The sequence below is a fragment of the Thamnophis sirtalis genome, unplaced genomic scaffold, assembly GCF_051295495.1.
Source record: "Thamnophis sirtalis isolate CommonGarterSnake01/CBP01778 unplaced genomic scaffold, rThaSir2_p1.2 scaffold_4, whole genome shotgun sequence".
In the NCBI taxonomy this organism is placed as follows: Eukaryota; Metazoa; Chordata; class Lepidosauria; order Squamata; family Natricidae; genus Thamnophis; species Thamnophis sirtalis.
Window position 1 is genome coordinate 111,777,315 of NW_028261384.1, and position 18,832 is coordinate 111,796,146.

Here is an 18,832-nt window from a genome sequence, read left to right on the forward strand (position 1 = left end):
TATCCCATTCTGAATGCCCCAATATTTTCTTGCCCCTTTACCTGAGTTAAGATTTGGATCTTCCGTTGTCTGGATTGTTCACAAGGGCAGATAGATTGAAGAGTGAGCCTTATAGGTTTTCTTGGATTTCAGTTCTTTCATCTCTTTAATATTGGCCTTAGCATGGATCAAGTCAACATCCCCTAAAGCCCCAGAACTTGGGTCATTAACCACCATACACATACCTAGAATCTTCCATTCTGAGAAACTCAACTTCTTCTGAAAAAGAGAAAGAAGCATAAAGAGCTTAGAAATCTTTGCACATTAAGAAATACAACAAAGATAATTTCCTGTTGTGCAATTCTTCTTCCAGTTATTGGCTGAAGCTATAGTGTCACAAAATATTTACCAAAATGGTGACTTTTTGTAGAAAATAGTAACTGAATGTTGGAAAATCAAGGAAACAGAAGACAAATTTGATGAGTGAAAAAATATATTCTTGATGTGAGAAAGGGAAATTAAATACTGAAGACCAGAAATGGAATTTGGAAGTTTTCAAATAGAAAACTCAAACAACTGTAATAGCCTGTGATAAACTTTCTAAAAGGGATTCCACAAAATGTGTTGGATTACATTTCCCTGAATTGCAGTTTCCAGAAAATGTAATATAGCAAACTGGAGGTGTTCACCTGCAACATTACTTTAAATATTCAAAATTAATAAAATATATATCGAGCAAAAGTTGTGATGTGATCATGAACCAAAGGGGAAATTATTCAGGACAACTATGATATAGGACCAATGTACCTTTTCCTGAGAGGGTTGCACAAACCCCAGGGAATAAGATTTCTTAAAGCAATTGCATGTACAGATGTTGCATGTACAGATGCAGCATATGTGTTCAAAATTACCTTTTCCATTTAAATCCAGATTTTAGTCCAAACACTGTGCAACTTTACTAAACAATTTGTGGAAAATCATAGCAATGGCACAAATTATTTTTATTGCAATACAATTAATCCATGATTTACAACCATACATGTAACAATTGTTTAAAATTACAATGGAACTGAAAAAAGTGAATTAAAACTGGTGCTCACACTCATGTCCATCATTCCCATACTCACATGATTAAAACTTGACCACTTGGTAGCTGGAATGTATTTTTAAAAGTCATAAGTGCATCCCTGGGTCATAAGATCACCATTTACAATTTGCCAGCTAGCTTCCAACAAGCAAAATCAAAGGGGGAAGCTGGATTCATTTAATGATATGATTGACTTAACAACAGCAGTGATTTGCTTAACAAATAAGTCGTAAAATCAAGTACAATTGTCTTAACAATCACGTTGCTTAGCAATCGCCTTGTTTAGGGTGAGAGTGATGGCGTTGGTATTCTCTTAGATATGAAAACATGTCTTGCTTTCTTTCTATTCCCTAAGACTGCTCATATACTTTTAGGCTTTCGTCACAACTTTAAAGACAAACTGTTGCAATGCTGATCTGCACGTAGTCCGGTATCTTCCCATAAGCAATGTGACAGCAGGACATGTGGCCATGAATAATCTAATGTTCTCCTGATGAAAGTGCCCTGTCATGATATTATTCTAAGCAAGTTCAGTAGTGTGGGGGCAGTGTTTGCTAACTTGCTAATAATTTCATATTCTAAAGAGGATTCACACAAGCATATTATGTGCATAATTTTATCTGCAATCCTTTGGAAACTGCATTGAATGCTGGATTACTTTGGAGCAGATATACATTGCTATTTTCTGGATTTTTAAAGAAAGGAAGGTAAACAGAATATCAATAAAGTACAGTACACATGCTGTCCCGCCTCTTCTTAAAAGCTTCCAGTAATAGAGCTCTCACAACTTCTGAAGGCAAGCTGTTCCACTGTTTAATACATATAAACACAACCTCTAGATATTTGATCCATGGGTAAATTTGCTCAAGGAAGGCAATGTACACATTTAAAGCAATGCTGTTTATTGCAATTCATTGACAAAATAATCAGAAAATATCTCTAGTTCTCCCTAAATGCACAACAGGAGAGACCTACCTCACTGAATGAACTAAAGACTGTGAAGGGCCTGTTCAAGATTTATAGCTCTTTGTCTGCTTATTACAGAATTATTAGGGCCATGGAACCTTTAGTGGAAAGGATATCCGTTTTTCCACAAATTTCTCCCAAATGCTGAGGGTCACCATAATAGACTTGTCTTATTCTTGGACTCATCTTCCCTCTTGTTAAAAAACCTGTGTCCAGAACTTCCCTCAAATCACACCAATGTACCTGCAGATCCATTGCTGGCTCACCTTTTAGCTCACCTTGGAGAATTCTACTGCCAGATTTTTGGTATTGCCGGGGGCACAAATGGGTGGGATCAGAACTGCCTCTGAAAGAGAGGAAGCTCTCTACCAAATTCTGTCCATTCGCGCGCCCCCCTCTCTCTCCCCATTTAACCCTCTGTAGTCTGTTTCAGAGAACTCTCCTAGTTATAAGCTCTGTGATTCAAGGCAAGTCTCATTCAGACCAGTTCAGCTACTCCCTGGTACTGCCATCAGGGTGATTCAGAGTCCTTATTCTGCAGTCAGTTGCATTGATTTTGTAGTAATACACTCATAAATAAGAATATGCAGATTGTAGACCTACAGACAAATATAATTCCTTGCAATTGTACTCCATTTTCAGTTTGCTATCTACAAGCTACCAAAAATGCTGGCGCATTTCACATCTCATGTTATGCCATAATGTGGTTTATTTCATTCTGGTTTAGTTTAGTTTAGTTTAGATTTGTAGTTGAAACTGGAGGACTGAAACTATTGGTACTTATTACATGGAGATATTTATATACAAAAAGCAATGTTGTTTTCCCCCAAATTAGAGCCTCATCTATATTAAGGCAACAATATTCTTAGCTTGTGGCCTAATTATACACGATAAACTGAAACCCTAGTGATACATCCTCCTCTATTTTTCCTCCTCCAAACTGACAAAATAATGCCTTTCTGAGCATCTGCCTGTTAGGCAAAGAAGGCATGAGGGATGGAATACTGAAGACGTATAAAACCAGATTTTGCTGCAACCCCCTTCCCCACAATACACATATAACAGTAAAAATTACAACTACCATTCTTCTGTATTTCCTTCAATAGCTGAGCTGAAAACCTTGAAAGAATCGCCTGCAGTTTCTTGCAGTCTGATCTTGGCTGGGGCTCTCATTCACACATTCTTCTTGCTCCATTTATGAGTAGATGACCTCCTACGAAACCAAACCCTTCCTGCGCATCACTGGTATTTTCCCCGGGAAACCTTGAAGGAAAACCATTTCATTTGATTTTACTTTAATTGCTGCTTGAAAAAAACAACCCACCCACTATTGATTTGAAATATGGCAAGAATTAAACCGAATGTGAACTCCCAGCCCTAGAGATGATCAGGAAACTGGGTTTGAGCAAAAAGGGGATGCTTTAGTGCAGGACACCCTTCCTGCTCCTCTCTTTCTAGGATCAAAACTTAGCACTTGAATTTTAATAAGATTGGTCTCTCTGGGGTAGTGGATTGGCTGCAGCTGGGCTTTGTTGAAAGCAAGCTATAGGTGGAAATGCGGGTGGGGGTTGAGAAGCTGTGCTGCAAAAAACCGAGGGGGACAAACACCTGAAAGAGGTAAAAGGCTGGTGGACGAAGTGGAAAATTCAGGGAATTTTTATATAGCTTTACATCCCAGTCTCTTCTAGCGATCTGGCTTCCGTAGTATAAAGTGACCAGATTTTAAGATGGGTAAAGCGGGACACCATTGACGGGGCGGAGGCTCCGAGCACCTGAGCTGTAAAAAAAAAAGGCTTCCCCCGATTGCCTTCCCCCAACACCCCCCAACACCCCCCAACCCTTTCAAAAGCCACCCCTATCGCCAGCCTCTTCCAACCGGATCCCCGCCTGCCTCCCCTCGGCTCACCCGGGCCAGGTTGCTAACGGCGGCTTGCACAGCATGGCTGCAGGGAGAGCGGCGCCTGAGAGAAGCAGGCAGAAAAAAAAACTTCCAATGGCTGAGCCACTTGGCCCAGGACCAAGCCTCCTCCTCGCCACGCTGCCACCACCAGAAAGCCCCCCACCCACCCAAGGCCGCCGGACGGTTGTCGCAAAAACATCGTGCGTTGGCGCGCACATGTGCAGGAGGGAAAGGAGCCTCGCCCCTCGTCGGGTGCTTCGAGTGAGCCGAGCGGAGGGAGGGAAACCACTGCCCTCTAAAGGCCACATAGGGAACGACACTTCAGAGAAATAAAAACTTTTTTTAAATGGCATCCTTTTTAAAATTGATGATTCAGCGTCTTTTCTTTCTTTTGGAAAATCGGGACTTTTTGAACACACCGCGGGACATGGGACAAATTTTGAAAAATCATGACTGTCCCGCCAAAAGCAGGATGTCTGGTCACCTTAGTAATGATTGATTGATAGGATCTAGTGGGCCAAAAGGTTTCACAGCCATCGCTTCTTGTATTATACAGTATTAGAACTATTTTTCCTGAGCAACAAATGTGGTCAAGCGTGAAGCTTTAAAAGATGATAAAATTTTTAAAAAATTACTGATTCAGGACGATCTTGTCAACTTTTCAACTAGTCTCAAATCTTTCTGGACCAGTTCTGTTCTTTATGCTGCTGCTTTTAATGTCCTGTGAGTTTCTGGTTCTGATGAGGATTCTAGGTGAGAGTGCTTGTCTTTTGCCCCCCTTTTTTATCCAATTCTGCCCCTTCTAGTTTTCCTTCCTTTAATAGTAGGAAATGAAAACAGGATCTAGCTGAGCAGAAGATATATTGGGAAGGCCCTTCAGCTATTGCCTTTGAATATTTTAAGGAAATGAATGAAAAATTCTGATTGCTTCATTTAAAAAAATGTCTTTCAATCTATACCCACATCGTTTCCTCTTTATATGAATAAAGCAGTGGTTTCCACGGGGGGTGGTGGTGGTTAATTTTTAATGGGATCAATTTGGACCTTGTTTAAACCAAGTTAATGACCTTTTAGGCTTCCTCTATGTGAGTAGAGTTCACTTTTTGAATAAAGTAAGAATTATATGTCGGGGGGAGGGTATCAGGATTTTAAAGATGCTTAGGTGGGTCATGGCCAAAAAAAGGTTGGGAACCGCTGATATAGAGCGGGGGGATTGTAGTGGGAGCATTTACACCAGATCAACTTTAAACAGTGGTGAGTTCCTACCAGTTTGGACCTGTGGTAGTGGTTTGACAGCCTGGGTCGCTGGAACCGGCAGTGACCCAGGCCTGCCAAGGCCCTGAGCTGGTTCCCCGGGCAGTGGGGTGCAGCACCATCATGCTTTTCAGTTCTGTTCATGCACATGCAGTGCACATCAAGCGTGCACATGATTGAACTGACAGTAGTGCCTGCTGGAACCCACCACTGACTTTAAATATGGGTCAATATGTTGAAAGCAAATATTGGAGCCTTTGGGGGATAAACTGGCCATGTGGAAGCCCCTTAGCCCTTGCTTTGTGGAAAGTTAGCTTATTGGGAAGCTGGCAGAAGCCTGCAGTCCAAATTCCTGGATCCGTTGGGAGAAGATGGTGATCTGCTATGCATTAGAATCAGGAGGGCTGATTATATATGTGTGGGTCAGAGGAGGCTGTAATGTTGCCTTTTCCCAATGTATATTTTATATTTAAAAGGAGGGGCTTTAATTCAAGTTGATCAGGAGGTGGTATGGATTTATCAGTTTGGATTTTATAGAAGTAGAAAAAATGAGGAAGTACTAAAATTTCTAAGTGCTTCTTTTCCCCATCCCCTCCCAAATTTGGGGCTGCAATATTTCAGTATTGCAACCAAGATGCAGAAACTCCCAAATCAAAAGATCATAGTATATATACAGGGGGGGGGGGGAAGCACAGGAGTCTATAGCAAAAGCTTGATCTGTCCTTTTATTCTGTTATAGGCCCAGAGGATTGAAGGGCTAGCTTGGGGAGTAGAAACCGGGGGTGGGTGGTGTTCCTGATTTTCTGTAGAATGTGTTTAATCCCTGAGCCAATTAAAGGCTTGTCTTAGTCCGCTCATGATTCACACAACATTTCTGCCTCCCCACCCCCACAAAAAAGAGGTTCTCCTTCTTTGGGATCAGCTATTTCCTCAATTAAAATCTTTGCCACTGCATTTTCAATGTCTGCTTTTTTTTTAAAAAAAAAAGAACTTTGTATCAATTAAAAAATATCTCCACTTCTTTTTATAATTGTGATGACAATTATAATTCATGTCAGAAGAAGCAACTTAATTCTTGCCCTACCATGTACTGTAGAAATGGATTTCAAGTTGGCACATGAGGTCCCCGTTTCTACAAGTTAGATCTAGGCAACAGAATTGCTGGCATCATTTGTTTCATCATTTATTTCAATGATAGTTTGCTGAACATACTATAAAGGCCTTTTTTATGCATAACTGTCAGCCCTAAGTGTGGGTTTATAAGCCACAGTGGATGGTTAGCTTATCAGCTGAGTAAATATTCCAATTAAGCCATCACAGCTTAGTATAATAAAGTTATGCTTTACTTAAACTGTTCAATGCTTGTATAAATTTGGGTTTGAAGAAGAATGAGACAGAAAAACTAAAAGTTTCTGGAAGTTGTTGGGTGTTAATGTAAGTTCCTTTTTAGTAGTAGGACACAGCTTCCTTCTGTTTAAACAGTAACATTCCCCCCCCACCCTGCCCGATGCTGTGCCTAAAAGCAGACAGGAAAGGATCCATTTTGCAGACAATTCAGGCATTTTAATGCAACGCTTCTCAACCTTGTCACCTTGAAGCTGTGTGGACTTCAACTTCCAGTATTCCTCAGTCAGCACGCTATTATAGTTTGAATTATTTTTCTGTGTCTTTTCTTTTTATTCAGGAACAGACATATTTTTCTTGGCTGAGAGCTCTTGCCTTCAGATTTAACTGCTTTGTAAGCTGCCACTTCTGTGTTAGTAAGAAGACATTTTCATCCAGTTTTCAAAGTAGGAATTGTGCAGTGGTATGATGTCTTTCTTTTATTTATTTGACATTCCACACATAAATTTGAAGACAGCAGGCTTAAACATTTTTGTTTATAGAAGTTCAGTCTCTAATCCTCCAGGTGGGCAGAGGTGGACTTCCTTCTGAGGAACTCAACTCTATCTGATATTTTTTCTAAGCTGGAAAAAGAGGCCCAAGAAAGGCATTTGCCAAAAGGGTCTGATGGACCAGGAAAAACACACTGTTTCAATACATTCTAGCGATGCTCAAGATCTGTTCCAGTGGGCCATATCAACACAGGAAGGAATTCCTCACTGCCTCAAAGGTCAATGGCAAAAATATTTGAAAACAGTCCCACATCCAATCTCAGGATGGGAAGCCTCACAGTTGCCAGGTCTGACCTTATGGGAGGACTTGACTACCTTTGATCATGTGGTTGGTGCCTGCCAGTAGTCTTGGGAAGGGGTGATCCACCTTCTGCCCACTCTTGGGGCTGAAACCCAACAGATTTTAAGTAATCTGAATGCCAAAGGGGACCATAAGAGGATTAAAACAACTTCCATGAGCAACAATTCAAGTACTGCTGAGATTCAGTGGCAGCTCTTTCACTTCTTCTGTTCTCTGCAGGTTGAGGGACCCTGTTAGGTCTTTAGCCAGTTACGGGAACTCTGCCACTGCTGGTTGGAATCAGAGAGTTGCCCGAAGGAACAGATCCTGGAGCTGCTAATTCTGGAGCAGTTTCTGACAGTTTTGCCAAAGGCATAGGTTCTGAGACCTATGCCCAAGCTGTTGCCTTGGCAGAGGGGTTTCTTTTGCGCCAGCAGGAGAATTTGGAGTCACAGATGAGGAGATTTATTGCATAAATTGTGTAGAAAATGAGTAACCCATATTTCAGAAAGATAAAATACCAATTGCATTGCATAAAAAGCCACTCCGTGTTAGCAGCATACATGTATATATCTTTCGGTTTATGATGGCTGAGCTCACACAACAAGCTAATCCAGCCTCAAGATGGATTAACAGTATAAAATTACAGGTGATCTTTGGTTTATGACCACAACAGAGGCGAGAATTTATGTTGTTAAGCAAGGCAGTTGCTTAGTGAGTCATGCCCAATTTTAAAACTTTTTTTACCATAGTTGTTAAGCAAATCACTGCAATTGTTAAGAGAATCATGTGGTCATTAAGTGAATCTGGCTTTCCCCATTGACTTTGCTTGTCAGAAGATGGCTGGGAAGATTGCAAGTGGCAATCCCATGACCACAGGACATTACAACTGTTGTCATATATTTTAGTTGCCAAGCACCCATATTTTGATCACATAACCATGGGGATGTTGGGTCAGTTGTAAGTGCGAGGACTACTGATCAGTCCCTTTTTTCAGTGCAATTGTAACTTTGAATGGCTACTGAATGAATGATTATAAGTCAAGGACTACCTATACTGTGTTCATGTATAGTTATGCGCAATGGTGGGATTCAAATTTTTTTACTACCAGTTCTGTGGTCATGGCATGACTTGGTGGGCATGGCTTGGTGGGCATGGCAGGGGAAGGATACTGTGAAATCTCCATTTCCACCCCACTCTAGAACAAGGATACTGCAAAATCCCCATTTTCTTCCCCCCCCCCCCACTACCCTGCTTTCCAGCTCCATTCTCCTGTGCAGGGCAGCAGAAGAATACCCATCTGATCAGGTGGGGACGCTGATTAGCTGGTACTCAGGAGGCAGCGAATAGATGGGGGCAGTGCCACCCAGAGGTGATATTTGCCAATTCTCTGAACTACTCAAAAGTTCCACTACCGGTTTACCAGAACCGGTCAGAACTGGCTGAATACCACTTCTGGTTACGCTCTAACTAACCTTATGATGACTTAATGCATGCTGAGGCAATGATTAGGATGCCAGAATACACAAAGCTTATGAACCTTACCAATTTCTAGTGCGCATGTGCGCACACACACACACACACACACACACACACACACATGAAAGCTGTCCTCCATATTGGTCTTGTGAATAGTGTTATGCAAACAATCTATAGGATATTTTGTATAAACAAATTCTGAACAAATTTTGTTCAATCATGTTAGTCTTTGGGGTTGCTAAGAGCTAAGTTATTGACACCATGGTGGAATGCTTCCCCACTACCACCACTTTTACACATGGACCACATTCTGAACTGTTAAGAACACTTCAGAAACAATTACATACTTGAGTTTTTTCAGAAAACCTTAGCTTTCCTGTTCCCCAGGTTTGGAACCTTGTAATATTCAACATGTAACTTTTCTACCTACAAGAAACCTCTTGAAGATGAGAAAAGACTACTAGCTTTACCTCTGATATTTGCATATTTGGCCATAGGGCACATTGATGTGCATATTGCTTAATGCAAATTAACTAAGGGAAGTCTTTTTTTTAGACATGGTGCACTGAACTCTGCAGATCCCTTTGGAATTATGCAAGTGAAGAAGAATTATGATTCAGCCCAGTTATTCAGAAGTGCACACACAGCACTCCATACTATTTCTCAGTAGCAGTGAGATTCAAGTCTCACTTCCTTTTGCTCTCATAATGTTTGCTAGAATCAATGATAAAAATCTTCTGGAAAAGAACTCTTCTGATCTTCTAGAGGACAGCTAGGAGGAAAATAAGGTTGAATCTTCCTTTCTAGTGATTCTTAACAAAACTGTGGTTTTTGCCATTCAGTTGAAAATGCCCCCAAAATAGGTAGGTCTCCTTATTTGGTTTCAAGTGTGGCCACTTGAGTTGGTGCCCATATTGTTAGTGTGCCCAACAACACTTTTCTTGCCTCTTTGTACACTCTGCCCTACCAGAAGATTTATATATTTTAACGAGAAGCAGTCCTTTCATACTACAGGGCGGGGCATAACCTTTTCCTAGGGGGTCACAGCAAGATCGACAGCAGTTTACAACTTCCGCGACACCTCATTTTAAAGCCCATAAAAAACTGAATTGAATGAGCTATTAAATGTTAAATTTGCTTTAAGAATGGCTGGAAAATTCGATTCGGAAGAACAAAGGATCATTGACAGAATAAAATGCATTGCCTTTCGAGAGGCTCGCGATGCTGGAGCGACGTTTATCAATCGAAAATGGATTGCAAACAAATTGAAACGTCATCCGGATTGGGTTACTGATAATTGGAACAAAACAGCCCAAGAATGTTTCACAAAATTTGGAGAAGGGCGTCCTCTGCAACTGTCCCAAGAAAGCAAAGCCATCATTGCAACTGGCAGTCGCAAACAACGAAAAGGAAACCGAAAAGTGGCCCAAGAAATCCTTCAAATTCGTGGAAAACGAGTTGATCAAAGGACAATCGGCCGATATCGAGAACGAGAAGGTTTGAAGCCATTCCACGTCATTTGCAAACCATTGAAAACTCAAACACACGTTCAAGATCGGCTTTGGTTGTGCGATTGGTTGTCTGAATGGACCGAGGAAGATTTTCTTCATTTGGCGCCATCTGACGAATTCTTCGTTTATGCCATTCGAAAACCGAATTTCCAGAACGATCGAATTTGGGCTAAAGACGTCGACGACATCGCCAAACATGAACGATATCGACAAATCGTTCGCAATCCGACTTGCATCGGGATTTTCGTCATTTTCACAGCCAAGAAACTGCATTGGGTTTTGAAGGATAAAGGGGAATCCTGGGATGGCAGTTATTTCCGTGAGAAAATTTTATTGGAGAATGTCATTCCATTTCTCAGTGATCCAGACAATGTCTTGGTGGTTGGTGAGGCTGTCTTTCTTCATGACAAAGCTCCTTGCATGCGTGCAAATGCGACTCAGCAATTGTTAAAGGAAAACAATGTCGAATTTTGGGGCAATGACGTCTGGCCGGGAAATTCGCCAGATCTCAATCCGGCAGAGAACATTGGGGCCATAATTAAGGATGAAGTGGAAGCTCTGATGATTCAGGAGCAAGGTCAAAATCGATATTCGGTTGAAACTTTGAGAATGAATTTGGAAACTGTGTTGAAAAATCTGGAAAATCGAACGGAACTGTTTGAAGATTTGTTGTGTTCTTATCCACCTCGTTTGAATGCTGTTCGAAGGGCTAATGGTGGTCATACTGACTATTAAATCGTGTCAATAAACTCAGTTTTTGATGGGCTTTCGAATGGTGTATGAATTATTTGTGTTGTTATTACAAGTGTTGCTGTGACCCCCTAGGAAAAGGTTATGCCCCGCCCTGTACTTCTATTATAATTAGCCATGCATACTATGATGCCTCAGAATGCCTGTTATGTATTTTCAAAATTCCAAATATCCAGATGAAAAAAAGCAAATGGATCCAGAAGTTTGAAGCTTTTGGCTTAGCTTTGCAGTCTAATCAAGAAGGATTTTTGGACATCAGGTTGGGCAACTTGCAGGCACAAACAGTGGCATCTGATGCCATGATAGCAGCAAAATTTCCAGATGATTTTTTTTTAAGATGGGGGGAAGCTTAAAAAAATGGGGCTAAGACCCCATAGGATTGTAGTACAATAATTGCCATTGGGATGGATATTATTTTATGCATTGTTGTTGTTAGCTGCGAAGTCATGTCCAACCCACTGTGACTCCATGGATAACGTTCCTCCAGGCCCTTCTGTCCTCTACCATCCTCTGGAGTCCATTTAAACTCACTCCTACTACTTTGGTGACTCCATCCAGTCACCTCATTCTCTGTCGCCCCCTTCTTCTTTCACCCTCAATCTTTCCCAGTATTAGGTTCTTATCCAGTGAGTCCTTCTTTCTCCTTAGGTGGCCAAACTATTTGAGTTTCATCTTCAGGATCTGGCTTTCTAAAGAGTAGTCAGGGTTGATCTCTTCTAGGACTGATCAGTTTGATTGCCTTGCAGTCCACTAGACTCTCAGGAATCTTCTTCAGCACCATAGTTCAGAAGTCTCAATTCTTTGGTGCTCAGCCTTTCTTATAGTCCAACTTTCACAGCCCTATTTTTTATGTATACATAGCCTTAAAAAGTAGGAAAGGGAGTAAAATCCTAACTTTTCGGAAATCGTTGTGTTATTTTCCTTTGTCTTGTGACCTACAGTTGCCTTCCTCCCTTCCAAAAAAGCAGGGGGAACCTTTATGCTTTGGCCAATTATGTAAAACTTAAGATTAATGCCAATGAGTTTGCAGGTGTTGGTTCCTTCATTTCTGCCCATATACAAAATGTTCATAAACACCTAAACAGTGTTCTGTATAATAGCTAATGTTTTAATGCATGACTTCTTATCTGCAGCTGGTTTCATTTCTATTGGCTTTATCTGTTGACATGATATCATTTTGCTAAAAATTGTTTTTGGAAAAAGGGGCTTGGATATTAACTTACAGTGTCATTTCAGGAGTCTGACTCATTTCAAGAGGCAGCTGTAAATCTCTCCAAAGGCAAGCAGGCCATGTCAGATGCCAGACAAAGGCTTCTTGCCAAGGAAGTCAAGAAACATGATAATGGGAAAGCAAGCTTGTTAGGTAAGCCTTTAATTTGCAAGTGGTGATAGTCTTTCTCTATTCAGCTCAGTGTAAGGTCATATGATCAGGCCTGTGTTTCATTCTACATCACAATATTCTGAAAAGGACTATGACCATGATGGTGAACCAGAGGTGAGTTTCAGCCGGTTCTGCCAGTACACATGTACCGGTTGAAATAATTTAGCATGCCTTCCTGTACCGGGGCTTCCAGGGCCCGATACCAGAACACTCTCTGCCCTAGCCTGCTCCTCTCCTCCCCCCTGCTCACCCACCAGCAGAAGCCTTCTGGGAGGTTTTGGCTGTTGGGCACGCAGAGGGAGAGCGGGGAATCCATGCAGAGGTAGGAAATTGCATGGATTCCCCACCCCCTTCATTAGAAATGAGGTAGCTGTCAGAGGAGAGAGCAGCGCGTGCCCGTTGGCTTGTCCAACGAATCCCCCTCCTGTTAATTCCTCTTTTTTTTTTGAACAAGCCACATTGGGGGGGGGCACTCTCTTGCTTTGACAACTGCCTCATTTCCATTTGGGGGGAAGAAATCCATCTTTTCTGTCCCTCTTCATGGATCCCCCCCAATTGGAAACGAGGCGGCTGTGAAAGACAAGGCAGCGCACCCCGCGTGGCATGTTCAAACAGCAAAAGAAGGAACAGGAAAGTTCCACGCCAGGCTTTTTAAACAGCCAAACTCCCCTCCTGTTCCTCAGGCAGGCCAGATTGAGAGCGCATGACAAGCTGTTGCTCCTCCTGTCTCTGCCACTGTTGCGACTCTTGTGAGAGGAAGAGAAAAAAATAATTAAAGGCTCCTGCCATGGAGCGACTCACCCGCACCCCGACTGGCAGAGCTTTTTTTCCCCTCAGTTTGGCTCTTCTTTGCCCCCCAAAGCCCTGTCCCCTCTTGGCTGCCCTCGCTGTCACCACGCCCCCTCTGTATGCCCAGCCGACAGCCAGAAGGGGAGTGAGTGATGGCGGCATGAAGCAGCTGGCAGTGGCTACTGCTCCTGGGCTCGCTGTGGGTAGTGGGCAGTGCCCCGACTCCCCCGCCACCACTGCTGCACTTCCTCAGCAGCAGCACCTCCTGCCCGCAGAACCAAGACAGGGAAGAAGATCAAAAAACATGGAGCCACAGACTCACCCCCCTTTCCCCTGCTCCACAGCTCACTTCCTTGGATGGGACCAGGGCGCGCATAGGGTGAGTGGAGTTTGCGACCAACTTTAAAGTGAATGGGGCTGTTTGTGACTAAATGGGACAGAGAATATAAAAGAATACAAGGGAACATGGAAGTAATCTAGTCCAACCCCTTTCCAAGGCAGGAGTCCTTCTTTCTCTTTGAGAGATGTCAGTGGCAGACATGAGAGAAATTGTGTGTGTGTGTGTTTGTGTGTGTGTGTGTGAGAGAGAGAGAGAGAGAGAGGGAGAGAGAGACAGAAAGAAAGAATGAGAAAGAGAAAGAAAGTTAGAGAGAGAGAGAAAAGAAGGAAAGAAGGAAAGAAGGAAGGGAAAGAAAGAAAGTAAGTGGGGGCGAGAGAAATAAGGGAGGGAGGGAGCGAGGGAGCGAGAGAGAGAGAGAGAGAGAGAGAGAGAGTGAACTTATGATCACAATTGAGGCCAAAATTTTGTTTGCTAAGCAAGAGCATTGTTAAGTGAGTTTCACCACATTTTCCAACTTGGCCATGCCCACCCGGTCATATGACCACCAAGCCACTCCCATCTGGTCACAAGCCACTCCCAGAAAACAGGCCACACCTACAGAATAGGTTCTAATTTTTTTTTAAACCCACCACTGTGGTGAACCTATGGCACATGTGCCAGAGGTGGCACACAGAGCCTTCTCTATGGGCACATGCGCTGTTGCCAGCTGCTCTTCTGATTTCCAGAATGCACATGCGCACCAGCTAGCTGGTCTTCACGATGCTGGAGCACCAGAAAATGGTCTAAAAATGGCCTGGAAAATGCCCCCAAAACAGGCCATTTTCTGGGCTTTTCTGGGCTATTTTTTCAACCGTCTTTGGGCCATTTGTCGAACATTTTTTGGCTGTTTTGGAGCCATTTTTTCAGGCCAAAAATAGCCTGAAAACATGCCCCAAAAAACCAGGCATTCACACACCAGCCAGCTGGTCTTAAGGCTTCCGGTGCTCTGGTATGCATGAAGAGCAGCTGGCTGGCATGCACATGTGCTCCAGCTGTTCTTCAGATTTCACACCAGCCAGCTGTTCTTCAGATTTCTGGTGTTTTGGCATATGGACATGCACATGCATGCATGCACGTTCTCGTTTGGGCACCGGAAGTGCTGAAAAGGTTCACCATCACTGGAGTATGAAAATGCTGGAAGTCAGTCCATCTTCACTTGTGAGGTGTCCCTTTCATACTTTGGATGGGCCTTTCTATAAAAGTTCATTCTCAAAACATTTTGAAATTACATTTTGCAAATTCCTAGCTGTATTTCAAAAGAAGAGGATTTCTATAGGAAAGTTAGAAATTGCAACTTCTGAAATCTTTTTTGGTAACTCCTGGCACCATATACTGCTGACTTTTGCTTTCTCTCTGGAACAAAAACATACCCAAGTAAGTCCGAAATAGGAAAACTAAATTAAAATCCCAGCCTGTGTTATAAGCATCATATAAGGTAAGGTTATAGTTGAATCAAATTTGATACCTAGTGACACCATGCATTTAGTTGTGTATTCTTTGAAATGATGCAGAAGAGGTTGGCATTGCCTTTTAACAAAGCTTGTTTTTACATCTAGCCTATGGTGGTGATGATTTCTTGATTTTACATCCAAATAATATAGGTAATCCTCCATTTATGACTAAAGTAGAACCCAACATATCCATTGATAGACAAGACAGTTGTTAAGTTAGTTTCACCCCATTTAAGGGCCTTTCTTGCCACAGTTGTTATCTGATTCACTGCAGTTGTTAAGTTAGTAACACAATTGTTAAGTGAATCGGTCTTCCCCATTGGCTTTGCTTGTCAAAAGGTTGCAAAAGATGATTTCATGATTATGTGACCCTATGACCATAAATACATCCAGTTGCCAAGGATCCAAATTTTGATCATGTGACTGTGAGACTGTTACAATGGTTGTGAGTGTAAAAAAAAATCCATAAGTCATTTTTTTTCAATGCCATTGTAACTTTGGTCACTAAATGAATGGTTGTAAGTCAAGGTCTACTTATAATGCATTCCGTTCCACTGTAAGATCAACTAAGGTTAGCTAGATGCTGACAGCCATCCATGTATAAAAAGGAGGCAAACCTTTCAATTCTACCTGTTGTCCTGCCAGTTGCAGCCTCTGATCCTTCATTACCCCAAAATACCAAGTTTTATAGTTACCATTCTCTGCTGTACAACATGTAGTCTGGCTTATCTCTGGAATCTTCTAAGCAACTTGTTTAGAATAAACAGTAAGTTCCCATATTACATAGAAGTAAAATATCTAAAGCTGTTGTTAGTAGAAAACAACTTTTAACAAACTGGGATATCTTTTTGGGGTTTTCAAGATCTTGATCACACCAGTGCATTAAGTAACAACCTCTGAAATTCTTTCTGCACTATCTCCTAGGTTCCGGAATCACCGACAGAGGAGCAGGAGCCATTCAGAATCAAGAGATCAAAGGCGAGGGGACACATGGTATTTTGCAAGAGGCTCTCAAAAAGGAGAAACCCTACAATTGTATTGACTGCGGGAAATGTTTTGTGAGGCTATCAGACTTGGCGAAACATGACAACATTCACACAGGTGCCAAGGCTTTTCACTGCATGGAATGTGGGATAAGATTTAGTCAATTGTCCCACCTGACTAGACATCAGAAAATTCATGCAGGGGGAAAATCATACACGTTCACTGAATGCGATGCATCATTTGCCCAGAGACCATCGCTGATCAGTCATTAGAGAGTCCACTCTGGAGAACAGCCTTATCATTGTTCTCATTGCCAACAGTACTTCAGCCATCAGTCAGCATTTAAAGTACATGAACGTATCCACCCGGGCCAAAAACCTTATATCTGCCTAGAATGTGGGAAAAGATTTGTTTCTTCTTCTACACTCACAATATAAAAATGGATCCATACAGGAGAAAAACCATTTTCCTGTGCCGAGTGTGGGAAACAATTCATCCAGGGCTCTAATCTGATTTCACACCAATGGACACACTTTGGGGAAAACCCCTTTTGCTACAGATTCAGTTATCCATCGGACCTCACCCGGCACCAGAAAATTCACACAAGAGAAAAACTATTTCCTTGTGTGAAAGGAGATTCACTAGGTTTTCAGATCTCCTTGTACATTGGAGAATCCATACCAGGGAGCACCCATGTTGCTGCCTGGAATGTGGGAGGAGATTCTGTCAGAAGAGTGCATTGGTAACACACCTAAGAATCCACATGGAAGAGACAGCAGCAGGAAAAATCAAACAGTCACAGAAAAATAATGAACTGAAAATCTGTGACACTGAAGAAAAGGCATGCATTCCAGAAGAAACAGGAGTAAAATGCTTCAAAGGTGAAGGAGCTCACTTCAACTTGTCTTTTTGACTCCAGGTCCATCCCTTTCTCATGATCTTCTTAGGGAAGAAAGTATATAGAGAATGGGAAGAGTTCATGTATTGTTTCTTCAATAACTTCTATTCCTCCTCCAGTGACTGATCTTTCAAGGAACATTGCTGGACTTTGTCCCTAGTTTTAGGATTAGCCTGGAATATTATGGCAGTAGAAGCTGGAATATTCTGCTTTGGATTAGTACAATCAGTACAATCGAGCGGGTTCAGAAGTATTTCACAAGAAGTTTTGCACTCTTCTGTACATAATAGAACTCACTATGCTACTAGCCTTGATAACTTAGAACTGCGAAGCTTGCAGTCAGGCCTAGGTATTGCATACAAAATTATACGTAGTAATGTTTTACCTGTAAATGACTTTTTCTGTTTTAATCACAATAATACACACTAACAACCACTTTAAACTTAATATAAATCGTTCTAAACTTGACTGTAAAAAATATGATTTCTGTAATAGATTGTCAAAGTTTGGGATGCTCTACCTGATTCAGTTATTTCAGCTACAATTTTTCACAGCTTCAGTTACAAATTTACTTCCATGGATCTTACATCATACTTCAGTGGTTAGTAGAGGGGGTGTGCATAAGTGCACTAACATGACTATCATATCTGTCATGGTATTTTTATTCTTGCTCTCATTTTTGTTTGAAATTTTTAAATAAATAAATAAATAAAATCCTCAAACCAATCAGCTCTCAGCGTCACTTATAATGATAATGGGGTAGACTTCAATTCCTTGGATGAAGGAAGGAGGATCATAAACATATGTAAGGTATTCAGATTAGATACAGACTGTTAGCTGAAGTTAACTAAATCAAAACTATGGTCTGTCTTAGTGATAGCTGAAATTTAGCTGAAGTTTAGTCCCTTAAAATTAAATGCTATGATTTATATCGTTTGTACAAAATTCTCTACAGGATTCCTCTTCTATGTTCTGATTTTCCTTCTCCTTTCCTTTCTGAAGCTGAGATATTTGGAGTCTCATATGTTGTTTGAGGCCACCAAGTTCTGGGACTTCCTTCTATTCATGTATCTACAACTGAAAATAATAAATATACTGTATCTGGAATGACTTCTTAATCACACAATCCTGATCTGCTGTGCTATGGCCCACTGAAGGAACTCCCAGATTGTACCAGTCAGGAAACGGCAAGGCATTTTTCTAAATTGTGCCAAGCTGGTTTCCAAACAGGGCCAAATAATCATCATCACTGAAGGAAACAGGACAGTCTATAAATTCTTTTACCACTGCAGACTTCAAAATTGCCAATTGCTTTATCGTTTATTTTATTCCACAGGTAGTGTTACTGTCATACAGCAGAAACTGGTTTCCTCCACGTGTATTAATATGTTTGTGAAAATTGGCTAGATGTAGGATTAGCATCAGATGTAAACCCTGTCTCTTTTGTAATACATCAACACATACATGTTCAAAATGGACAAGGTTTGGATTGTGACACTACATCCACTATCTTGTAGAGTTTGAATTCTTATATGCAGTGCTTACAGTTCTTGAAAAAAAGTAGCAGGAGTTTCTCAACACAGTGCAATCTCTTTTATCGTTATCGGAAAATCCACAGTCTAGATGGAATGCTCTGAGGAGCCCATCACTTCATCAGCAGTGATGCCTACTGTTGATCAAACAAGTGAATGAAGTAACAGAACAATGACAAAGAAGGTAAAGAAGCCTATGAGTGCTTGTGGGCAAGAGATAGAAATTATGGTCAATCTAAGGGAAGCCTGCTGTCCAAGGAAAACTGATAATATGGAAGGACACCGGGCACTTCTGCTATCAAGCAGCTAAGAGGCAG

The 18,832-nt window shown here is 41.6% G+C and overlaps 1 protein-coding gene across 1 annotated transcript; it reads left to right on the top strand.

The window, feature by feature from the left end:
* The first annotated feature begins 12,338 nt into the window (after positions 1-12,338).
* LOC106550053 (uncharacterized) lies at positions 12,339-17,646 on the top strand. Its single transcript, XM_014067835.2, is given in 3 exon segments — positions 12,339-12,464; positions 16,026-16,706; positions 16,709-17,646. Coding segments are annotated over 3 exon segments (1,044 nt in total). The 5' UTR covers positions 12,339-12,391; the 3' UTR covers positions 16,999-17,646.
* Positions 17,647-18,832: the final 1,186 nt, after the last annotated feature.